Source organism: Oncorhynchus nerka, linkage group LG28, assembly GCF_034236695.1.
Source record: "Oncorhynchus nerka isolate Pitt River linkage group LG28, Oner_Uvic_2.0, whole genome shotgun sequence".
Lineage (NCBI taxonomy): Eukaryota > Metazoa > Chordata > Actinopteri > Salmoniformes > Salmonidae > Oncorhynchus > Oncorhynchus nerka.
In genome coordinates this window covers 12,005,265-12,031,447 of record NC_088423.1, presented here as the reverse complement: position 1 = coordinate 12,031,447, position 26,183 = coordinate 12,005,265, and the positions used below count along the sequence as shown (strand labels likewise).

The following is a 26,183-nucleotide window of genomic DNA, read 5'->3' as shown; positions in this document are numbered from 1 at the left end:
GTCCGGGTGGCCAATTTGATTAATTGTTCAGCAGTCTTTAAAGATCCATCCTCAGGTTGAACTCATGCTCTCCCTGCCCCATTTCATTGTCAAAGTTTGTCATCATCTCCTGAACATGTGATGGATAGAGAGAAAATCCTTGGAGATTAACGTATATAGAATTCCTCAAATTCATCTGGATGTGTCATAGTAGTTAAATAGAGGATGATGAATTGTTGATGAGGTTTCCGACAGCCCATACAGACCTCCACGGAAGGTATATTTCCAGCTGACCTATTCTAGACTCCATAGACAGAGCCAGCACCAGCAGACCAGCTAGCCTCACCCAACCTCATTCATCACAGCAGGTGTTAGCACCTTCTCTCCTTACCTCACAGATTCTCTCCTTACCTCACAGATTTGAGAAAGGGGGGTAATCACACACACACATTCGCGAACACACACACACCCACAGACCCGCACGCAGACAACTACACACACAAACACACATACAGACACACCACAGACCCACACACAGACAATCATACACACACAGTCAGACAAATACACACATACACTGCAGCTCAATTTTTTAAATTAATTTTATCTAGAGATTGAGTGACACAGCAAAGAGCCAGGACAACAGCCAGCAGCAGGACACACTGCATGCCAGAGTTTAGACTGAAATACACACAGAAACAGGTTCAACACAGGCTTGGCAGGAAGGTGGTCTAATGGTGATTGACTGATTTAATCAAGGTAGATTAACTGCTCTTTTGTCTAGGTTGTGAAATTGTATTTTATCTAGAGATTGAGTGACACAGCAAAGAGCCAGGACAACAGCCAGCAGCAGGACACACTGCATGCCAGAGTTTAGACTGAAATACACACAGAATCAGGTTCAACATAGGCTTGGCAGGAAGGTGGTCTAATGGTGATTGACTGATTTAATCAAGGTAGATTAACTGCTCTTTTGTCTAGGTTGTGAATGTAAAGGTCTCTCCCATCTGGCTGATGTGGTGAAAACATGATGACACTCTTATGTTAAAACTAGAGAGTAGCACTGCACCTTCCCACTTCCCTTGTCAAGTGTGTGTGTGTGTTTGTGTTTGTGTACCTGGTTCTGTATAGCCAGCTCTCCCTCCACCTCATGGGCCTTATGTTGGAGATCTCATTTCATCCTTTCGTACTCCTCTCTCTGCTTCTGAATGTCACCAGCCTGAGCGCTGAGTCACAGAAAGAGGACACACACATACAGTCACTCACAAGAGGCCGAAGCCCTCATGGCACTGGAAGGTACACATGCACACTGGATGCAAAAGCCATCATGACATCAGGAAATACACTTACACCGGTCACTGACACCACCATGACATCAGGAAATACACTTACACCGGTCACTGACACCACCATGACATCAGGAAATACACTTACACCGGTCACTGACACCACCATGACATCAGGAAATACACTTACACCGGTCACTGACACCACCATGACACTAGATGACCTCTCAAAATTGAGAACACGGAAGAAACATGGAGAGGGCTTTCACATATTTCAGGCAAAGTGACAGTCTTAGACAGTTAAAACTTCAAATCACTTACAGTGCCTTCGGAAAGTATTCAGAACCCTTGACTTTTTCCACATTTTGTTAGGTTAGAGCCTTATCCAAAAATGTATTAAATAGTTTATTTTCCCCCTTATAAATTTACACACAATAACCCAAAATGTCAAAGCAAAAATAGGTTTTTATAAATGTTTGCTAATTTATTTACATTAAAAAAAAATGAAATAATACATTTACCTAACTATTCAGACCCTATAATCTGGCTGGGCCACTCAAGCATATTTAGAGACTTGTCACGAAGCCACTCCTGTGTTGAACCTTCACCTTAATCTGAGGTCCTGAGCGCTGTGGAGTAGATTTTCCTCAAGGACCTCTCTGTACTTTGCTCTGTTCATCTTTGCCTCGATCCTGACTTGTCTCCCAGTCCCTGCCCCTGAAAAACATCCCCACAGAATGATGCTGCCACCACCATGCTTCACCGTAGGGATGGTGCCAGGTTTTCTCCAGATGTGATGCTTGGCATTCAGGTCAAAGAGTTCCATCTTGGTTTCATCAGACCAGAGAATCTTGTTTCTCATGGTCAGAGAGACCTTTAGGTGCCTTCTGGCAAACTCCAAGCTCGCTGTCATGTGCATTTTACTGAGGAGTGGCTTCCGCCTGGCCATTCCACCATTAAGGCCTGATTGGTGGAGTGCTGCAGAGATTGTTGTCTTTCTGGAAGGTTCTCCCATCTCTAAAGAGGAACTATAGAGCTCTGTCAGAGTGACCATCGGGTTCTTGGTCACCTCCCTGACCAAGGCCCTTTTCCCCTGATTGCTCAGTTTGGCCGGGTGGCCAGCTCTAAGAAGATTCTTGGTGGTTCCAAACTTCTTCCATTTAAGAATGATGGAGGCCACTGTGAACTTTTTTGGTACCTTTCCCCAGATCTGTGCCTCGACACAATCCTGTCTCGGAGCTCTGTTGACAATCCCTTCGACCTCATGGCATGGTTTTTGCTCTGACATGCATATCAACAGTGGGATCTTATATAGACGGGTGTGTCCCTTTCCAAATCCAGGACTGCATGCCAACGACACAACAGTGGTAGGCCTGATCACCGACAACGATGAGACAGCCTATAGGGAGAAGGTCAGAGAACTGGCCATGTGGTGCCAGGATAAGAACCTCTCCCTCAACGTGATCAAAACAAAGGAGATGATTGTGGACTACAAGAAAAGGTTGACCGAGCACGCCCCCATTATCATCGACGGGGCTGTCGCCTCTCTAGCTACAGCCTGTGTTATGCAGGCTGCAAGGAGTCATGAGATACATAATAAATAATACATTACAACCCCCCCCCCTTTTACACCACTGCTACTCTCTGTTGTTATCATCTATGCATAGTCACTCTAATAACTCTACCTACATGTACATATTACCTCAACTAACCGGTGCCCCTGCACACTGACTCTGTACCGGTACCCCCCTGTATATAGTCTTGCTATTTTACTGCTGCTCTTTAATATACTTGTTACTTTTATTTCTTATTCTTATCCGTATTTTTTTTAAACTGCATTGTTGGTTAGGGGCTCGTAAGTAAGCATTTCACTCTAAGGTTGTATTCGGGTGCATGTGACTAACACAATTTGATTTGAACATTACTCAAATAGAGTGAGAGAGAGAGCGAGAAAGAGAGAGACATACATTTCAGATACACAGATACACATGACAGCTGCCAGCAGATATTCGTAGCTGATGTTAGCTACATTAGGAGGGCTAAGCTAGCAGGTGGTTGGCTAACGCTACCTCGACAGCATGCAACTAATATAGCTCCTAGCCTACATGATGCAAATATATATATATTTAGCTATAAATGTATCACCGTTAGCATGTAAACAAAGCGTTGAATGCAAACTTGATCGCATGTTTCTGTGGAAACCCTGGCGTTGTCCATCTGTGTAATTATTCCAAGTACAAAATTGGTTTGTGAAGAACAAAAAGTAAACTCCTGCCCACAATGACAAAAAATTATTACACAACATTTAGCTACCTCCGACAAAATGGGTATCATACCAACGTATAACCCACAGACATGGAATAAATATGTGAAAAAGGAGGGCTTTAGGACCGAGCCCTCTTACGCAAGTTTTCTAGATCATTCCCTAAAATAAAAAACGCGCATGAGAAGGAGGCGTGAACTCATGGTCCGGACCAGAAGACAAAGCATCCTCAGGTATGAACAACCCTGAGAATTAGGCAACTGCTGAACATTGGCATGATTGAAGTTCCATACCCGTTGATAATTTTGTATGTCACCGATTGCTGAGGTCCGTTTTGTCGATAAATCGTGACTTGCAGCCTCATTCAGTGGTGTTTATTATAAAGCTTCATTATAAGAGCTTTAATACAAAGTCATCACTTCATATCCATATTGCATGACTTATTATTTTTGTCTGTATGCACCTATGGTCATTTTTGCACAACTGTAGCTGTGTAGCCTAAAGACCCGACGTTGAATTGCTTTGGATTGATTCAATGTCAGTCATAAATGAGCGTTTGGATCAAGTAAGTTTCATCTCACAACCTCTACAAGCAAGAATGTTGAATTAAATTATATTTTAACGTACTTTATCGTTTGTCCATGTGGTTGGTCCTTTTGCAGGTAGGAATGTGAGAATATATCAACAGGAAAGTATAATTACATCAACTTTTCAAAGGGCTGGTAATGTGTCCAGATTTCCACCACCTGAATCATGCACAGAGCTCGGAAAATATGCATGGGTCTCATATGCATGTATTTTCATCTTGTGCCATGCTTCGGGTGATAGAAATATGAACTCACAAGCAGCGCTTTGAAAAATTGATGTAATTATACTTTCCTGTGTATATATTGTCTCACATTCCTACATACAAAAGGACCAACCACACGGCCAACCGTTGAAGTAAGTTAAAATATAATTTTATTCAACATAATGGCTTGAATAAGCAGCGCTTTGAAAAATTGATGTAATTATACTTTCCTGTGTATATATTGTCTCACATTCCTACATACAAAAGGACCAACCACACGGCCAACCGTTGAAGTAAGTTAAAATATAATTTTATTCAACATAATGAAACTTTAATGATCCAAACGCGCATTTATGCCAAACGTAGAATTCAATGCAATTCAAAGTAGGATCTTCAGACTAGTAGATGTGATGAGTTTTAGTAGCCAAACAGGTTGTTGTGATAGGAAGATGTGTTTTTAGGCAAAGTCAAACAGGTGAAGTTCCATATCACAACTGATGGTATTTAACATATTACGGTAGGATGTTTATCAATGATTTATATATACACTAAATGACTGACGGGGGCGCTGTTTTAAAAACACCGCGCCGCCATCTTGGCACTCACCCACAGTTGTAAAACATATTTTAGAAGCTATAGAAATGCATTTATTAATATCTAAATTTGTTTTTGACATGTTTTTTTTTATTAGACATCTTAATACATACTTTTACATTATATTATGCAGGTTGAACACAAAAAATGTAAAATATATAAAAACATGTATCAGTTTTTAGAAAGTACAAATGTTACTGTTCCCACTACAATCCTTGAAACATTTGAATTGAAATACTGTAGAATTCCATTCATTCCTATGGACGACTGCTTCTTCTGGGGAGTGCCAATATGGCCGAGCGGTGGCTTCAAATCCTCTCATTGACCAATACATATCATATATAAATCATTAATGTATATCTTAGAAGTGTTTATTTCCTAGTTCTCCTATTTCTCTTCTTTATTTATCTTCTTTACATCCCTGTTAGTGCACATTTCACTTTTTCCAAGATAATCCATCCACCTGATAGTTGTGGCATATCAAGAAGCTGTTTAAACCACATGATCATTACACAGGTTCACCATGTGCTGGGGACAAATCAAAGTATATTTGTCACGTGCGCCAAAATACAGTGAAATGCTTACTTACAGACTCTGACCAATAGTGCAAAAAAGCTATTAGGTGAACAATAGGTAGGTAAAGAAATAAAAAGACAGGCTATATACAGTAGCGAGGCTACATACAGACACCGGTTAGTCAGGCTGATTGAGGTAGTATGTACATGTCGATATGGTTAAAGTGACTATGCGTATATGATGAACAGAGGGTAGCAGTAGCGTAAAAGAGGGGTTGGCGGGTGGGACACACTATCGTGTCCCACTCACTCTAAAATGTGCAGTTTTTTCACACAGCACAATGCCACAGATGTTTTGAGGGGGCGTGCAATTGGCATTCTGACTGCATGAATGTCCACCAGAGCTGTCGCCAGAGAATTTAATGTTCATTTCTCTACCATAAGCCGTTAATGTCATTTTAGAGAACTTGGAAGTTTGTCAAACCGGCCTCACAACCACAGACATCGTGTATGGCGTTATGTGGGCGAGTGGTTTGCTGATGTCAACGTTGTTAACAAAGTTCCCCATGGTGGCGGTGGGTTTATGGTATTGGCAGGCGGACAACGAACACAATTGCATTTTATCGATGGAAATTTCAATGCACAGAGATACCTGCTCCTGAAGCTCATTGTCGTGCCATTGATCCGCCGCCATCCCCTCATGTTTCAGCATAATGCACAGCCCCATGTCACAGATCTGTCCACAATTCCTGGAATCTCAACATGTCCCAGTTCTACCATGGCTTGCATACTCACCAGACATGTCACCCATTGAGCATGTTTAGGATTCTCTGGATCAACGTGTGCGACAGCGTGTTCCAGTTCCCGACAATATACAGTAACTTTGGACAGCCATTGTAGAGGAGTGGAACAACATTCCACAGCCCACAATCAACTGCCTGATCAACTCTATGCAAAGGAGATGTGTCACACTGCATGAGTCAAATGGTGGTCACATCAGATACTGACTGTTTTTCTGATCCACACCCCCTACCTTTTGTTTTACGGTATCTGTGACCAACAGATGCACATCTATATTCCCAGTCATGTGAATCCATAGATTAGGGCCTAATGAATGTATTTCAATTGACTGATTTCAATATATGAACTGGAACTCTGGAAAACCTTTGAAATTGTTGCATGTTACATTTGTATTTTTTGTTCAGTATAGTTGGAGGTACACTCCGCCAAAACCCATCGCCACTCAACTCCATGAGGTGTGATTTACATATTGTGGAGTTGAGAATTCTCAACTAGGCTATAGCCTATATTGTAAAGGTGAGAGTGAATTTGACAGTAACTTACAGCTAGTGGGAAGTTACTGTATTAGAATTACAGTAGGTGTACTGCAATATGAAATACAGTATCAAAGCAAGTATTGTGTAATGACACACCGTACAATACTGTTTGATTGACTTTATTGACTGTTAAAAAAAGAGTAAATGCTACCGTAATCTGAATGGATGAATGAATCAAATTCATTGAGGGGTAGGGGTTTGTATTTCACACTAGCTGTAACTACAGTACATGGGATTGGTGCAAGCAGGTTTACACACGACAGCTTATTAATGAATGTTTGGTGTTTTATTTCACTTACACTTACAGCTGGAGGCCTTAACAAAGGCTTCCAAACTGGCAGCAACTACAGGGCAAAACAGACCAAAAGGACACATCAAAATACTCAACTATTAAAGGTTTCCCACTTTCTGCCACTCCATTCTGTCCCCTATACATTTAAAAGTGATGGGGTCTATAACCACATAGAGGTTGGTACAGCGCTCTAACCCTAACCCACTAACGGGTGCAACAAATATAGCCTCTTACAAGGCACACCTCAATTTGTTAATACGCCTAGGAAACAACAATACCATGCACCCACTAGTGGTGAAAAGGTTTTTGGTGCTCCAAAAATACAGTATTTTATTCTTGTTGGATGGAGAATACAGCAATTATTTCCTCGCACTGTAAAAAAAAAAGTTACTTGCTTTTACGGTAACTTACTGGCAGCCAGTTACCTGTAAGTTACTGTAAATTCCAAAGAAACTTTAGCTTAACAGTACATTACTGTATAGAAAGCACTTCTTCAGTAACTTGCAGGTAATTGGCTGCCAGTAAGTTTTTTAAATCTTTTTTTTTACAGTGCACCATTTACAGTATGTTGCAGTATTTTCATTTTGATAACTCTCAAAATAACCATATAAATTAGTTTTCGTTTACAGTGTAAGTTGCTACTGTCATGTTGAGCGCGTAGGCTGTTGTGGTGTATGATCTGCGCGGGCATCCTCTCCCTGGCTCGGATCATAACATTGCTCAGCCTCAACAGGAAAAAGCTGTTAAACATTAGAAAGAGATTATGCATTATTCCGATCTTGTTTTATCGCCAGGGATTTCACACGTTCAAATTCTGAAACAAGATTGATGGTTTCAGCCTTTAGCCTGTTCTCTCAGAAAGACATTTGGAGCAATGTGACTCCCATGCTATTTCATGGAAAGTATGAATAAGACCTAATAGCAAAGATAAGTCAGTGAGATTTGAGGCAAAAAAATACTATATATATAAATTCACCAATTGCTTAATCAGCATTATTTTGTGACTTCAAAAGGACATGAATTTGCTAAAGTTTGTTTACTCAACAAACTGCTCGAAGTGAGCTGAATTTGAACCAGCTTGTTGAGTAAAATTACAAATTAATGTTTGCTCAAAACCACGCCCAGCATTATCATATTTCCCAGAATGCTCTATTGCAGGTTTTTTTCTTCTCAATTGTTTGTTTCAATACCTGTGTTTTTGCATGTACGTTGATTTAATCTTATGCTACACAAACATAACACATTTTGTCTAAACTCATTCAATCTGTTATTAGTTGTTGCACCTGATACGGAGATGGCGGTCCCAGTTAATGAGATTTAGGTAGTCTCCATAATCAATATTCCCCACCCTGGAAGTCTTTCTCAATGCAGATTGCGGGTGATTTTAAAATGTCATATTGTTGAAAATCCTCAATGACTGTATTCCAATAGGAATTACACATCACTGCAAGCCAGTGTAATGTCACTTCCAGGCTTGATGTGGCTTGTACACCAGGAGTTTCAGACCACTAGGTTAGGGTGTAATGAGGTCCTCAAAGAAAGACCTTGTGTTATGTATTGTCATAGTTTAATTTTTATGATGACATATTCACTTAGACAATCACATGGTGAATGCCCTGGCCTAAGAACCATTGAATACAACAACCATGTCTCTGTCGCTAACAAATAAAGTAATGGGTGGTAAGTAACTTCAGTTCACTCGCAAGGCAATGCACCCTGGGAAATATGAAAATATGGTTGAATTGCATGTTCACTCAACTGAAAGTTGGTTCAGCTATATGTCCAATTGTTGCGCAAACTCCTATTGCTCATTTAAACAATCCTATTGCGTTTGGTTGCCTTAAAATTTTATGTTAAATCAAATGCAATACTATTTTGTTGAGCAAGCTCACAATCCTATTGCAGCTTGTTGCCTTGATATTTTAAAGCTAGAATCCTTGGTTGCTACATCCATTTTTGGAGTTGATTCTTGAAGAATATACAGTGCCTTGCAAAAATATTCATCTCCCTTGGCATTTTTACAATTTTGTTGCATTACAACCTGTAATTTAAATGTTTTTTATTTGGTTTTTCATGTAATGGACATACACAAAATAGTCCAAATTGGTGAATTGAAATGAACAAAAAAAAACGGAAAAGTGGTGCGTGCATATTTATTCACCCCCTTTTGCTATGAAGCCCCTAAATAAGATCTGGTGCAACCAATTCCCTTCAGATGTCACACAATTAGTTAGATTGCACACAGATGGACTTTATTTAAGTGTCACATGATCTCAGTATATAAACACCTGTTCTGAAAGACCCCAGAGTCTGGAACACCACTAAGCAAGCAGCACCATAAAGAACAAGGAGCTCTCTAAACATGTCAGGGACAAAGTTGTGGAGAAGTACAGATCAGGGTTGGGTTATATAAAAATATCAGAAACTTTGAACATCCAACAGAGCACCATTTTATATCCATTATTACAAAATGGAAAGAATATGGCACCACAAAAAAACCTGCCAAGAGAGGGCCGCCCACCAAAACTCACAGACCAGGCAAGGAGGGCATTAATCAGAGAGGCAACAAAGAGACCAAAGATAACCCTGAAGGAGCTGCAAAGCTCCACAGCGGAGATTGGAGTATCTGTCCTTAGGACCACTTTAAGCCGTACACTCCACAGACCTAGGCTTTATGGAAGTGTGGCCAGAAAAAAAGCCATTGCTTGAAGAAAAATAAAAATAAAACACATTTGGTGTTCGCCAAAAGGCTTGTGGGAGACTCCCCAGACATATGGAAGAAGGTACTCTGGTCAGATGATACTACTATTGAGCTTTTTGGCCATCAAGGAAAACACTATGTCTGGTGTAATCCCAACACCGCATCACCCAGAGAATACCATCCCCACTGCGAAGCATGGTGGATGTTTTTCATCTGGGACTGGGAAAATGGTCTGAATTGAAGGGATGGTGGATGGCGCTAAATGCAGGGAAATTCCTGAAGGAAACCTGTTTCAATCTTCCAGAGACTTGAGACTGGGATGGAGGTTCACCTTCCAGTAGGACAATGACCCTAAGCATACTGCTAAAGCAACACTCGGGTGGTTTAAGGGGGAACATTTAAATGTCTTGGAATGGCCTAGTCAAAGCCCAGACCTCAATCCAATTGAGAATCTGTGGTATGACTTAAAGATTGCATTACACTGGCGGAACCCATCCAACTTGAAGGAGCTGGAGCAGTTTTGCCTTGCAGAATGGGCAAAAATCCCAGTGGCTAGATGTGCCAAGCTAATAGAGACATACCCCAAGAGACTTGCAGCTGCAAAAGGTGGCTCTAGAAAGTATTGACTTTGGGGGGTGAATAGTTATGCATGCTCAAGTTCTGTTTTTTGGGGTTTTTATTTCTTGTTTATTTCACCCAAGAAAATATTTGTACATCTTTAGAGTGGTAGGCGTGTTGTGTAAATCAAATGATACAAACCTCCAAAAAAATACATTTTAATTCCTGGTTGTAAGGCAACAAAATAGGAAAATGCCAAGTGTGTGAATACTTTCGCAAGCCACTATCTTATACTTGCCTCAAGCTTACTTCAACTGTCATACCCCATCAGAACCCAAAATATGCTTGTTTTACCCCAATGTTTGTAAACAATGTATAGCCTCAACATGGCTTAAACTCTCATTTTGATTCCATGCCGGGTCAGTCCTTGTATCCATTGCTCTGTTTTATACATTTGAGAGTTGTTACATTTCTCCAGGCCCATCCCTCATCTTTTTTTTATCAAAACAGAGGCGTGGTGTCTGCAGTGTTATTGTTTCAAGTAAGGATTCTAGCTTTAAGTTGACTCAAAACATTTTTTACAGTGTACAGAACATACAGTGCATTCGGAAAGCTTTCAGACCCCTTGACTTTTTCCACATTTTGTTATGTTACAGCCTTATTCTAAAATTGATGAAATCAATCTACACACAATACCCCATAATGACAAAGTAAAAACGGGTTTTTAGAAATGTTGACAAATTTATTTGCAGGGTAGCCTAGTGGTTAGAGCGTTGGACTTGTAACCGGAAGGTTGCAAGTTCAAATCCCTGAGCTGACAAGGTACAAATCTGTCGTTCTGCCCCTGAACAGGCAGTTAACCCACTGTTCCTAGGCTGTCATTGAAAATAAGAATTTGTTCTTAACTGACTTGCCTAGTTAAATAAAGGGGGGGAAAAAACTGGTTTCACAGACCCTATACACAGTACTTGAGTCTCCTTGGGTATGACTCTACAAGCTGTATCACAACCGGCTGTGATTGAGAGTACCATAGGGCAGTGCACAATTGGCCCAACATCGTCTGGGTTTGGCCGGTGTAGGCCGTCATTGTCAATAAGAATTTGTTCTTTACTGACTTGCCTAGTTAAATCAAATAAAAAAAGCTTGACACGCCAGTATTTGGAGTTTCTCCCACTATTCTCAAGCTCTGTTAGGTTGGATGGGGGGCGTTGCTGCACAGCTATTTTCAGGTCTCTACAGACCTGTTAAATCGAGTTCAAGTCTGGGCTTTGGATGGGCCACTCGGACATTGAGACACTCAAGGACATCCACTCTACCAAAAAGGCCTGATGGGTGGAGTGCTGCAGAGATGGGAGAACCTTCCAGAAGGACCACCATCTCCACAGAGGAACTCTGGAGCTCTGTAAGAGTGACGATCAGGTTTTTGGTCATCTCCCTGACCAAGGCCCTTCTCCCCTGGTTGCTCAGTTTGGCCAGGCGGCCAGCTCTAGGGATTTGTATTAAAAAAAAAAAATTAACCTTTTATTTAACTAGGCAAGTCTGTTAAGAACACATTCTTATTTACAATGACAGCCTAGGAACAGTGGGTCAACTGCCTTGTTCAGGGGCAGAACAACAGATGTTTACCTTGTCAGCTCAGGGATTCGATCTATCAACCTTTCAGTTACTGGCCCAATGCTCTAACCACTAGGCTACCTCCGGCCCAAAAGGAAGAGTCATGGTGGTTCCAAACTTCTTCCATTTAGGAATGATGTAGGCCACTGTGTTCTTGGGGACCTTCAATGCTGCAGAAATGTTTTGGTACCATTCCCCAGATCTGTGCCTCAACAAAATCCTGTCTCGGACCTCTACGGACAATTCCTTCGACCTCGTGGCTTGGTTTTTGCACTGTCAACTGTGGGACGATGTATAGACATTTGTGTGCCTTTCTAAATCATGTCCAATCAATTGAATTTACCACAGGTGGAATCCAATACGGTTGAAGAACCATCTCAAGGATGATCAATGGAAACAGGATGCACCTGAGCTTAATTTCGAGTCTCATAGCAAAGGGTCTGAATACTTCAGGTTTTTTTTTAAATATAAATTTGCTCTGTTTTCACTTTGTCATTATGTGGTATTGTGTATAGAATAATTTAATCAATTTTAGAACAAGGCTGTAACGTAACAAAATGTGGAAAAAGGCAAGGGAATACTTTGTAAATGAACTATATATATTCTGAGATGTCCAGGTGTGCCTACATTCTTCAGTCCAAGAAGGTCTAGAACAGTAGTTATAACAGGTGACCGAGATTGTAGTGTTTTGTGTGCTTGGTCATCCAAGCCATGAATGGAATACTCTCACTCTTAATCATTACATTGTGCCTTAAGTTAACTACTGGTTTAGGAATCAGGGTTCAACAGATGTTCACTGCTTTGGCAGGAAACGTATTCCTGAAGCCAAGAGAGACCGTAATGCCACATGGATATGGTTGGTTGGTACTTGTTGGCTTCTGGAAGCCCCGATGATAAAATAACAGGTCCCAAGGCTTGTCCTGTGCCAGACCCATACTGTTAGCTATAGTGTTGGTGTAGAGGGGAACACATCTAGCCTGTGACACAACCTGCCTGGTCCCACTGGATCTTTAGCCCTGAATATTCTGAACAGACATCAGTACTCTGTCATAGTCAATCAGTGGTCTACAAGGATCAGTGCCACAGGTGTGCGAGATAATGTGTTTGCAAATGTGGTGTATGTCAGTTTGGCCTGGCAGAAGTCCTAGCAGGAAAGCATTCGATCTTGATGCCGTGGGATGTCCAATCCCAAACTGACACGGCCTTGTAGGCAATGTGAGCAACACGGTAACAGTGCACCCCTCTTCGTTAAAGGTCTGAATGTTTCCCGCCTGTACAGCATTGCCTGTTATCCACAGAGAAAGTGATCCTAGTAATCGTGCATGTGTCCTGGGATGGGAAATGTCAATCTTATTTTAGGAGAGCTGATAGTGGAGTGCTGGCTGAATGCTGCATGGAGCACGAGGGGTTGGGATACCCGGTTATAGAGGTGGGGCTAGGGGAGAAGTGTATGTTTGCCTGTTGGTTGGGAGCCAGGCGGTTACATGCGACACTGGAGTAGTTCATACAGCAGACGTGCACCTCACATCCCATTCAGAGAGTTACAGCTGCTTCAAGGGTAGGTGATTTGCTACAGATTCAATGCTGTGGAATCTGATGTTTACTTAGATTTTTTAAACATATTTATTAATCAGTGTCGCTAGATTATCAACAATATTCAAGTTGTATTTATTCTGTCACTTGCTGGCAAAAAAAGTATTTCTGAATGTGTAGATGGCTTTTTAGTGGAAAGTAATTCTGTTGACAAACTTGTAACCACACTGTTAAGAAAATGTCCTTTTGAATGTTTTTGTACTACTGGAGAGCTCTCCTTTGTCTACACACATTCAGCGTTGTGCACACCCTCTTAAGCCCCACCCACCTCTTTGCATTTTTAAAGACTGTAATATGGTTTGGTTGCATTATTCAATAGTGATAAGGTGTCCAATCAAACACATCTTTTGACCAACAAGTAAAATGTGTTCATTGTGCAGATACTCCTCTAAGAAAACCAATGGTCCAAACCGCATGTCTCTATCATAAACAAAATGTTATTGGAGTTTTTACTCTTGTAGGTCAAAATTAGGATGGGTAAATCAATGGAGGACAAAAGTGTTTTTTTTTCATCTGTAAAATAGCATTGTGTCAGCTAGGCCAGATGCTGTGAGAGAATTAAGGCAAACTGACAGGCTCACGTTGAACTCGTCATCTTTTCTTTCTCAAATCAGGACATAAAACAATATAGAGGTAAGATGCATATCAATTTTAAAACATGACATGTAGTATTTTAGTATACGCTTTTCATATTGCGAAATTCCTGTTATTTTTAATGTTTCCTCACAAAAACAAGCGTATCTCTGACGTTAACAGAGCTTTTTAGGAGAGAAGTGTGAGGGAAGGCAGGAGGGAGAGCGCCAACCTAGTTGAGCTATATGCTATTTTCTATATATTTTTGACTACAGACCCATATTTGTTTATTTATTTTCCCTTTTGTCCTCGTTACAACACTACATAGCCATAATGACATTTGAAATGTCTCTTCCTTTGAAACCTTTTGAGTGTAATGTTTACTGTTAATTTCTGTTTGTTTATTTCACTTGCTTTGGCAATGTAGACATGTTTCCCTTGCCAATAAAGCCCTTTGGGAGAGAGATGCATTTTTGTAAAAAAAATACTTTTATGAATATAAATCACAGAAAACACGACCCCACTCCACTTTCACCACTGTAGTGTTGATTCTCTCTTCCAGAGCTGCAATTGACACAAACGAGCAACGTAGGCTAAATATTATTCAAACTGACTTCATTAACATATAAACAGTATAGGCCTATGTCAATCACTGTGAAATGCATTTCATATTCAATTAATTGATTTCTATTTTGCTACTTATAGGCTACTGTCTGTAATTTGTATAAATATATTTCATGATGTGTAACATAACGTGCACAATGATGTGCCACATCTGTGATTTGCCTCCTTGGGAATGATCCTGGCCTCCTCAAAGTTTATCCCCCCCTCAGCAGGTAATAACCTAAAATATGAAACAGTCATCCCCTCGGCTACCCTCCCTGACACTATTTCACTGCAGCCTCCTTATATAAGAGACTGCTGTTGGCTACTGGGACAGTTCAACTACTTCTCTGATAGAGTTCAGTGAGTCAAATCGGAGGGCCTGTTATCTGGATCTCTGGCAGTCTCTATGGTGGTGCCACAGGGCTCAATTCTCGGGCCGGCTCTTCTCTGTATATATCAATGATGTCGCTCTTGCTGCTGGTGATTCTCTGATCCACCTCTACGCAGACGACACCATTCTGTATACTTCTGGCCCTTCTTTGGACACTGTGTTAACAAACCTCCAAACAAGCTTCAACGCCATACAACACTCCTTCCGTGGCCTCCAACTGCTTTTAAATGCTAGTAAAACTAAATGCATGCTCTTCAACCGATTTGCTTTCCACACCCTCCCGCCTGACTAGCATCACTATGGACGGTTCTGACTTAGAATATGTGGACAACTACAAATACCTAGGTGTCTGGTTAGACTATAAACTCTCCTTCCAGACTCACATTAAGCATCTCCAATCCAAAAGTAAATCTGGAAAGCTTCCTTCACTCATGCTGCCAAACATACCCTCGTAAAACTGACTATCCTACCGATCCTTGACTTTGGCGATGTCATTTACAAAATAGCCTCCAACACTCTACTCAACAAATTGGATGCAGTCTATCACAGTGCCATCCGTTTTGTCACCAAATACTACCTACCACTGCGACCTGTATGCTCTCGTTAGCTGGCCCTCACTACATATTTGTTGCTAAACCCACTGGCTCCAGGTCATCTATAAGTCTTTGCTAGGTAAAGCCCCGCCTTATCTCAGCTCACTGGTCATCATAGCAACACCCACCCACAACACTCGCTCCAGCAGTGTTAGCAACACTTCTTTTGGCCGCCTTTCCTTCCAGTTCTCTGCTGCCAATGACTGGAACGAATTGCAAAAATCTAAAAAATAAGCTGGAGACTTATCTCCCTCTCTAAATTTAAGCATCAGCTGTCAGAGCAGCTTACCGATCACTGTACCTGTACATAGCCAATCTGTAAATAGCCCACCCAACTACCTCATCCCCATATTGTTACTTATCCTCTTGCTCTTTTGCACCCCATTGTTTCTACTTGCACATCTATCACTCCAGTGTTGATGCTAAATTGTAATTATTTCGCCTATTTATTTTCTACATTTGCACACAAGGGATCATAAATAGAAAAATCTTTATTTTATTTTGTGTTATTGACTGTACATTTGTTTGTAACTCTGTCGCTTTGCTTTATCTTGGCCAGGTCACAGTTGTAAATGAGAACTTGTTCTCAACTGGCCTACCTGGTTAAATAAAAAAATATCACAGATATTGTGTAAAACCTTGACTCCAAACCTTTTTTCTGTACTAAAGAAATAAATGAGAGATCAGAGGGCTAATAGACACTGAAGGAGTATATAACCGATAGTCTAACTGCAGATCTGAATTTTCCCAGAAGTGTCCCATTGACGTAAGTCAATTGATGTGAAAGTCTGCGCGCTTTTTTTGTTGTTGTACTGTGGAGGACGCTGCTGTGTCTTTTCTGCAGGGTGTGGGTGCTGGAACAGGATGTCTCCTTGTTTTGATTTGCTGTTATAGTTCTTCATTGGTTTCAGCTCATCCAGGAACACACAGAGAAATACCCTTCTCCCTCTTCTGTCTCCCCCCCTTTCAAATTGAGATTACAGCCACCCAAATGGCACCATTGAATAACAATGGAACTAGCCTTGGACCCGGCAGCAAATGGCCTCTATCAATGGAAACCCTTCTACTTTGCACAACAACCAGATGTTGCAGAGTGTAGTCCCTGGAAAACAACATGGGACCAGACTGCTACAATAATAAGAGTTTGAACCTCACTGAAAACCTTACATTCTCTTCCCCAAAGGACACAGAGTGCCAAAACCTTACATTTCCTACTCTTTGGCTCCGAGTGTCCTTTTGAGAATGTCCGATATCATTGTGTTACTATGCTATGTCTTTCACTATGCTTCGTGTACATTTTTATTTCAGATAGTAATAACTTTAAAAAAAAATGTTTTAATCATGATCTATGTCAATTTTGGTATCCACGGAAACAGAAGGAAATGACATGAACATTGAAACAGGTTCTGTGACTGAAGGTACAGCCAGTTATGGACATCATTGTTATGAACATGACCTAACTCAGTCACACCTTCTTTCACACTGTGACTCAAATGGAAGGACTGACCTGAAGCTCGGCCAATCAGAGGTCACGTAGGCTGAGTCAAACCATCCCTAGAACTATAAAATACTGTGAATGCCTTTATTCAATTGTTGTCAAACTGTCCATGTCCCATAGGGGACTCCCTCCTGGATGACCTCTGTAGCACACAAATATGTTTTTGAGCTCTTGATAGACACCCTTAGGACATTGAGTCCTCTCCACTTTATGGATTTATATGGAAGGAAGAACTTTGGAATGTGTACCAGAGCCCCTGAGAAGCTCCCAGAGTTCAACACAGATAAATAAGCACACAACTGCCTTTCTTTGCTTGTTGGCGTTAAGCTGTAGGCCTTATCTTATGACTCTGCCTATTGATAATTGATACACATTGCTAAAATATGAGCTTATGTACCACAGACAAGCCATTATTTCCCAACTCTTAAATTCTAGGCCTCGGCCTATTGCCAAGTGTTGTATCCATGCTGTTTTATTGTTAACTACAGTAGCTTTCACTTTATAGAAAATCCCTATCCCAAAACACCATTCCTTTATTCTGTATCATCTGTGGTGTATTTGTTATCTTTCAACAAATGTGTTTTTTTACAGGAGTGTTGTTTCTGGTACCAGACAGATCTAACGCTCACTACCAAGTATTACTAATGTTTTAGTCTTATGGAGTTATACTTTGAAGACCAATAATGGACTGGTGCCCCAATCTCATAACTTGTAGTAATAACTTGACCCTCCCTTATACACTGTGTGTCTAACCCTGATGTTACCCACTTCTCTATTACTGTCTACATCTACGTCTCTTCTCTCTCAGTTCTGACCCAAGCTGACGGGACAGAGGTTGAGGGAATCTCCTAGCAGAGAGCATCATGGGAGGAGCCGTGGTAGACGATGAGCCTAGTGATGTGAAGGCGCCAGACGGAGGGTGGGGCTGGGCCGTGCTGGCCGGAGGGTTTGTCATCACTGGGTTCTCCTATGCCTTCCCCAAGGCTGTCAGTGTGTTTTTCAAGGAGTTGATCAGGGAGTTCGGAGTGGGATATAGCGACTGTGCATGGATTTCTTCTATACTGTTGGCCATGCTCTATGGCACAGGTACACACACACGCATGCATACTGGTATTGTGTATATCCAACTGAAGTGTTTTCCCAATGGTGAGCTAGTACAAGAAAGAGCAGAGAAGGTGTCAGACCTGGGCGTTACAACCTCCAGAGTCTATACCAAACTGACAGGATCTTCATGTATGTCATTTTATTTGACTAGGTATTTGTATTAATTATGGATCCCCATTAGTTCCTGCCAGGGCAGAAGCTACTCTCCCTGGGGTTTATTATGGATCCACAGTAGTTCCTGCCAGGGCAGAAGCTACTCTTCCTGGGGTTTATTATGGATCCCCAGTAGTTCCTGCCAGGGCAGAAGCTACTCTCCCTGGGGTTTATTATGGATCCCCAGTAGTTCCTGCCAGGACAGAAGCTACTCTCCCTGGGGTTTATTATGGATCCCCAGTAGTTCCTGCCAGGGCAGAAGCTACTCTTCCTGGGGTTTGTTATTGATCCCCAGTAGTTCCTGCCAGGGCAGAAGCTACTCTTCCTGGGGTTTGTTATTGATCCCCAGTAGTTCCTGCCAGGGCAGCAGCTACTCTTCCTGGGGTTTATTATTGATCCCCAGTAGTTCCTGCCAGGGCAGCAGCTACTCTTCCTGTGGTTTATTATTGATCCCCAGTAGTTCCTGCCAGGGCAGCAGCTACTCTTCCTGAGGTTTATTATTGATCCCCAGTAGTTCCTGCCAAGGCAGTAGCTACTCTTCCTGTGGTTTATTATTGATCCCCAGTAGTTCCTGCCAAGGCAGTAGCTACTCTTCCTGGGGTTTATTATTGATCCCCAGTAAGGGGGGAGGGAATTACATCACAAAACATTTAAATTAAACAATGCATCATACAACACATTGTTACACCACTACTTTACCACTGAAAATCTACAAAATGTCTAATACAACAATATTACTATGTTCGGTCAGTCGCATTGAAATGAAACCTCTCTTTTACAAGAGAGACCTGGCCAAAATAGCAGCACAAAATTTCAGAGACATTTACAACCTAAAGCACTAAGCACACATTATCTACATTGAACAGAATACATTTTTGGGAGAGGTTTGGTGAAATTGACAGCCCCCCAATTCATTTTCCACCATTTTTTAGATTTAAACTCATTCAAAGAGAGGCTCCTGTAATTGCCTGTCCTTTTGTAGCTCATTCCAAGTGGAAGGGGCAGAGAACTGGAACACTTTTTATTACTCAGCTCTGTACTGGCCTTACACACACCTCATTGTGCATATGTGTGTGTCTGCAGGTCCACTGTGCAGTGTGCTGGTGAACAAGTTTGGGTGTCGGCCAGTGATGATGGTGGGAGGGCTCTTTGCCTCCTTGGGAATGATTCTGGCGTCCTTGGCCACCAGTATCATACACATCTACCTCTGTACTGGAGTTATAACGGGTTAGTAAACACACATCTACCTCTGGACTGGAGTTATAACGGGTTGGTAAACACACATCTACCTCTGTACTGGAGTTATAACGGGTTAGTAAACACACATCTACCTCTGGACTGGAGTTATAACGGGTTAGTAAACACACATCTACCTCTGTACTGGAGTTATAACGGGTTAGTAAACACACATCTACCTCTGGACTGGAGTTATAACGGGTTAGTAAACACACATCTACCTCTGTACTGGAGTTATAACGGGTTGGTAAACACACATCTACCTCTGTACTGGAGTTATAACGGGTTAGTAAAAATCTACACAGTAAACACACATCTACCTCTGTACTGGAGTTATAACGGGTTAGTAAACACACATCTACCTCTGTACTGGAGTTATAACGGGTTAGTAAACACACATCTACCTCTGTACTGGAGTTATAACGGGTTAGTAAACACACATCTACCTCTGGACTGGAGTTATAACGGGTTAGTAAACACACATCTACCTCTGGACTGGAGTTATAACGGGTTAGTAAACACACATCTACCTCTGTACTGGAGTTATAACGGGTTGGTAAACACACATCTACCTCTGGACTGGAGTTATAACGGGTTAGTAAACACACATCTACCTCTGGACTGGAGTTATAACGGGTTAGTAAACACACATCTACCTCTGGACTGGAGTTATAACGGGTTAGTAAACATACATCTACCTCTGTACTGGAGTTATAACGGGTTAGTAAACACACATCTACCTCTGTACTGGAGTTATAACGGGTTGGTAAACACACATCTACCTCTGGACTGGAGTTATAACGGGTTGGTAAACACACATCTACCTCTGTACTGGAGTTATAACGGGTTAGTAAACACACATCTACCTCTGTACTGGAGTTATAACGGGTTGGTAAACACACATCTACCTCTGGACTGGAGTTATAACGGGTTGGTAAACACACATCTACCTCTGGACTGGAGTTATAACGGGTTAGTAAACACACATCTACCTCTGGACTGGAGTTATAACGGGTTAGTAAACACACATCTACCTCTGGACTGGAGTTATAACGGGTTAGTAAACACACATCTACCTCTGGACTGGAGTTATAACGGGTTAGTAAACACACATCTACCTCTGTACTGGAGTTATAACGGGTTAGTAAACACACATCTACCTCTGTACTGGAGTTATAACGGGTTAGTAAACACACACAATTGAACTGTTTCCCTTTTCTACCAGGTCTGGGCCTGGCACTGAACTTCCAGCCATCTCTGATCATGCTGAATCGTTACTTTAGTGAGAAGAGGCCTCTAGCTAACGGACTATCTGCTGCCGGGAGCCCCGTGGCCCTCTGCTGCCTCTCGCCTCTGGGACAGGTACTACACTTCTCCTCTTCAGTCTCCCTCTCTGCAGTTGTAGATCAGTATTATGATGTAGGGAGAAACATGTATGAACACAATGAAAGATGTGTGCTACTCTGATGAACGATTAAAATAAATACAATGGGGAAATTATATGCTCTGTTGGAGTTACGGATCATCGATATTGTTAATGTTTTTCTTCATATTTCACCCCCAAAGGTACTGCAGTACCACTACGGTTGGAGAGGCGGCTTCCTCATCCTGGGAGGTCTGCTGCTCAACTGCTGCGCATGTGGGGCCCTGATGAGGCCCCTGGTGGGCCCCAAGAAGCCCCAGGACCAGGAGTTACAGGCTGTAGACCAAGCAGAAAAAAAGCCCAAACCTCCGAAGAAGCTCCTGGACTTTAGCGTATTTAAAGACCGAGGTTTCCTCATCTATGCCATAGCTGCGTCCATCATGGTACTGGGTCTGTTTGTACCCCCTGTGTTTGTGGTGAGCTATGCCAAGGAGATGGGGAATGAAGACACCAAGTCTGCCCTCCTCCTCACCATCCTAGGGTTTGTTGATATCTTCGCCCGGCCCACGTGTGGGCTGATCGCGGGGATGAAGTGGGTGCGTCCTAGATGTGTGTATCTGTTCAGCTTCGCCATACTCTTTAATGGCATCACCGACGTGGTCAGCTCACAGGTAAGGCTGGAACGAGTTTTGATTGATATTATTTGGATGGATTTATTTACACTGTATATGGATGTTAACAATACATAAATCATATTTAATACATTTACTGTATCATTATGGCATTTCTGTATTGACCGGATCTCGAGATACGAAGCTATTGGATCCATATAATTAAAATGATTCATCAGTAATGGTAATTCTATTTCTATGGTCGTATAATGTAACTAAATGTTGCTTCTCTTTTGGCAGGCGACAGACTACCCTGGTCTGGTGGTGTTCTGTATCTTCTTTGGCCTCTCTTACGGGATGGTAGGGGCGCTGCAGTTCGAGGTTCTCATGGCCATCGTGGGCACCAAGAAGTTCTCCAGCGCTTTAGGGCTGGTGTTGCTCATGGAGGCAATAGCTGTGCTGGTGGGACCGCCTGGAGCAGGTCGGTACCCACAGGGAAGCATTAGGTTAGAGTTAGTTGTGGACATGTCCTTAGGGTTATGGCCAGTGTTAGGGTTCAACCAGGGTGTGGACATGATGCTAGGGTTAATGTTAGGGTTATGGCTAGTGTTAGGGTTCAACCAGGGTGTGGACATGACGCCAGGGTTAATGTTAGGGTTATGGCTAGTGTTAGGGTTCAACCAGGGTGTGGACATGACTCTAGGGTTAATATTAGGGTTATGGCTAGTGTTAGGGTTCAACCAGGGTGTGGACATGACTCTAGGGTTAATATTAGGGTTATGGCTAGTGTTAGGGTTCAACCAGGGTGTGGACATGGGGTTAGGGTTGAGCCCGGGTGTGGATATGGGGTTAGGGTTGAGCCCGGGTGTGGACATGGGGTTAGGGTTGAGCTGGGGTGTGGACATGGGATTAGGGCTGAGCTGGGGTGTGGACATGGGGTTAGGGTTGAGCCCGGGTGTGGATATGGGGTTAGGGTTGAGCCGGGGTGTGGATATGGGGTTAGGGTTCAACCAGGGTGTGGACATGGGGTTAGGGTTGAGCCCGGGTGTGGACATGGGGTTAGGGTTGAGCCCGGGTGTGGACATGGGGTTAGGGTTGAGCCCGGGTGTGGACATGGGGTTAGGGCTGAGCCGGGGTGTGGACATGGGGTTAGGGCTGAGCCGGGGTGTGGATATGGGGTTCGGGTTCAACCAGGGTGTGGACATGGGGTTAGGGTTGAGCCGGGGTGTGGATATGGGGTTAGGGTTGAGCCGGGGTGTGGATATGGGGTTAGGGTTCAACCGGGGTGTGGGCATGGGGTTAGGGCTGAGCCGGGGTGTGGATATGGGGTTAGGGCTGAGCCTGGGTGTGGGCATGGGGTTAGGGCTGAGCCTGGGTTAGTGGTCTAGAACGAAGTCTTCAAACAATCAGAAGCCAGTATAGACAGAAATGACATAATAATTTTTTTTAGCTACTAATAAACTGCTTTAGCTAGTAGTAAACCGCTTATGCCGCTAGGGCGGCAGGGTAGCCTAGTGGTTAGAGCGTTGGACTAGTAAACAGAAGGTTGCGAGTTCAAACCCCCAGAGCTGTTGTTCTGCCCCTGAACAGGCAGTTAACCCACTTCCTAGGCCGTCATTGAAAATAAGAATTTGTTCTTAACTGACTTGCCTGGTTAAATAAAGGTAAAATAAAATTCCTTGAATGGATAGGAGGTAATGAACTCTTCATACCTGTATAACCTCTCTCTTCTCCTTTCCTCTGCGTAGGTCGTCTGCTGGACACCACCCATAACTACATGCATGTGTTCCTGCTTGCTGGCTGTGAGGTCATTCTGGCCTCTATTGTCATCTGCCTGGGCAACTTCCTGTGCATCAAGAAGAAGTCAGACGAGCCCGAAGCCCATTTAGAGAATGGAGCCCCCGCAGAGATGGAGAAGCTCAACAGCCTGCCAGAGGGAGGGAAGACTGAGAGCGAGCAGCCGGACGGGGTGAGGGCAGGCTCGGGAAAGGCGATGGAGGGAGCAGAGAAGAGTGGAGGGGTGGGGAACCCAGAGACTGCTCTGTGATAGAGGGGAGATTGCTAATGAATTACGGAGAGAGTGACTGATGAGCCCGATGAAGCACCAATAGGGAAGACATGCGTACACACTCTGACGGAGAGAGGGAGGGAGGGATGGATTGCGGTGTGTTTGGTGTTGTGTACTTTAATATGCACAGTGTTACATAGTGTTGTTTTTACAGTAACATATCTAGTGTTGATATAGGAGTTAAATTAACACTGAGTGGTGTAATAGAACCCCAATGTTGGTGTTAATAACCAGCTTTGACTCCAACCATTATCATATTTCCCAGCAGGGTAAATTGCATGTTTTTTTTCCAAATCTTTGTTTTATGTTTTTGCAGATTAATTAATCTTGTTCTACTCAAATATAACGTACATTTTTCTAAACTAATCCAATATGTTACCTGGACTTATTGCACCCATTACTGAAATGGTTGTTCCAGTTTAGATACTTTTGGTAGTCTCCTACAGTATCTTAGTATTCCCAATCCTGGCAATCATTCTGAATAAAAAATAAAACATTCCAAATGTTGGATATCCCACTCTGGCTGGATTCCATTAGGAATTACACATCACTTTGCAAGCCAGCATAAATTTACTTGCAGGCCAAACCGTGAGTTTCAGGCCACTCACAGGATACATCAAAATAAGGCCTTATGAAATATGTATTGTCATAAAGAATTCAATTTTAATGATAACATTTGCTTAGGATCTCAGTTGGTGAAGGCCACAAGACTGAAAATGAACAAATGCAACAACCATGTCTCTGTCATTAACAAATACAGTCATGGGTGGTAACTCCACAATTTACTTGAAAGACAACCTGGGAAATTTGAAAATAAGGCTTTACACTAAGCGGTTTGTTAATTTAACACTGGAAAGTGTGGACCCATATAGACACTGGAAGAGTGGTAGATTTAACACTGGAGAATTTGCTGTGTACGGACCAGCACGCATATACCAGAAAGAACACTAAATGTTTTCTGGACTCGCACTGCCACACACACTTGCAGGAACCAAAGAGCATGTGCACACACACCCATTCAACCTTGAACTAACCAATACTTGTCACTGCCTGACTCATCAGTTGTTGATACAGAAAATAATAACAAACAACTTCATTTCCAGGACATTTCCACAGTGACGGTATTTGTTTACGGAGACACTCCCCAGTGAGGAGAGATGAAAGAAACTATGGAACTCTTCTTTCCTCCTGAGTCACAGTGGCTTCCAGTGTCGTGAGATCTTGAAGTGACTTCTTTCCTCCTGAGTGACAGTGGCTTCCAGTGACGTGAGATCTTGAAGTGACTTCCTTCCTCCTGGGTGACAGTGGCTTCCAGTGACGTGAGATCTTGAAGTGACTTCCTTCCTCCTGGGTGACAGTGGCTTCCAGTGACGTGAGATCTTGAAGTGACAAGAAACATCTCTGTACGAGAAGAGTTTTATTTTAATTTAATTTTTTTAAGACCTCGAGCTGGTTTCCCAAACCCAGATTCAGCTTAGTCCTGGACTGAGAAACATGCTCAATGGAAATTCTTAATTGAAAGTGTTTTTTAGTTCAGGACTAGATGTGATCTGTGTTCGAGAAAGTAGCCACAAAAGTATTATTTCAACTACCCATGTTGTGGCAGGTTGCAGGCAACATGGGTTATTGTATGATTGATGGTGTGACATATACTATTTGATTAAAGGTCCAATGCAACAGTTTTTAAAAATCTCAATAGCAAATCATTTCTGGGTAACAATTTAAGTACCTTACTGTGATTGTTTTCAATTAAAATGGTCAAATAAAATAAAGCTTTCTTAGCAAAGAGCAATTTCTCAAGCAAGAATATTGATAATACTGTCAGAGTGGTCTGAGTGTGGAAGGGAAAACTAGCAGTTTTGGCAAAGAGGTTTGGAACTCTGTTTCTTATTGGTCTATTGATGTCACCAGGCAGGACAACTCCATCCCACCAAAACAGGCTTCAATTTCAGGCAGTCTTTTCAAAAGCTCTTACACTTAAAGGGCATTTTCACAATTTCACAGTATTATTCCAACCTCCGTGTCAAAAAAAACCCCAGAAATCATGTTTTTGACTGCACTAGGTCTTTATGGTATAATGTTACTGAGTTATACAGGTTACAGTAAGGTCTAGGTGCTTGGTGAAATTTTATGAGCGCATCTCTCATAAATCATTGTCAGTTTCTTTCAATAAAAGTAATCTAACACGCGTGCACACACACACACAGTTTCTGATATAAATATATATTTACTCCATGAACTGAATAAGTTTAAGCCTTATTTTATTACATATATTTCACTGTTTGTCTTCCAATGTAAGGACTTTGTCATAGCTGAGATGTTTGATAAATCACATTGAACTGGACATATATATATATATATATACTGAGGGCATTAGCGTGTCACTTTTCTGCTAGAATGCAGTGCTTGTTTCAGTGTTTTTGTTCGGACTGCAGATGTACATTTTAAAGGATATTTCAAGCATT

The 26,183-nt window shown here is 42.2% G+C and overlaps 1 protein-coding gene across 4 annotated transcripts in view; it reads left to right on the top strand.

Annotated features, from left to right (window-relative positions):
• LOC115112866 (monocarboxylate transporter 4-like) overlaps positions 1 to 25,734 on the top strand; it is a 29,058-nt gene extending 3,324 nt beyond the window's left edge. Inside the window, exons 1-8 of one of the 4 annotated variants that reach the window (XM_065012635.1) lie at positions 13,354 to 13,487; positions 17,992 to 18,269; positions 19,524 to 19,667; positions 20,902 to 21,038; positions 21,243 to 21,710; positions 21,951 to 22,131; positions 23,399 to 23,619; positions 24,822 to 25,734. In XM_065012635.1, the coding sequence (XP_064868707.1) occupies positions 18,047 to 18,269; positions 19,524 to 19,667; positions 20,902 to 21,038; positions 21,243 to 21,710; positions 21,951 to 22,131; positions 23,399 to 23,619; positions 24,822 to 24,869 (1,422 nt within the window). In that variant the 5' untranslated portion in view covers positions 13,354 to 13,487; positions 17,992 to 18,046 and the 3' untranslated portion in view covers positions 24,870 to 25,734. Of the gene's footprint in view, positions 1 to 3,673; positions 3,762 to 13,351; positions 13,488 to 17,991; positions 18,270 to 19,523; positions 19,668 to 20,901; positions 21,039 to 21,242; positions 21,711 to 21,950; positions 22,132 to 23,398; positions 23,907 to 24,821 lie in introns of those variants that run through there. The other 3 variants (XM_065012633.1, XM_065012632.1, XM_065012634.1) reach the window with 3 other exon arrangements.
• Positions 25,735 to 26,183: the final 449 nt, after the last annotated feature.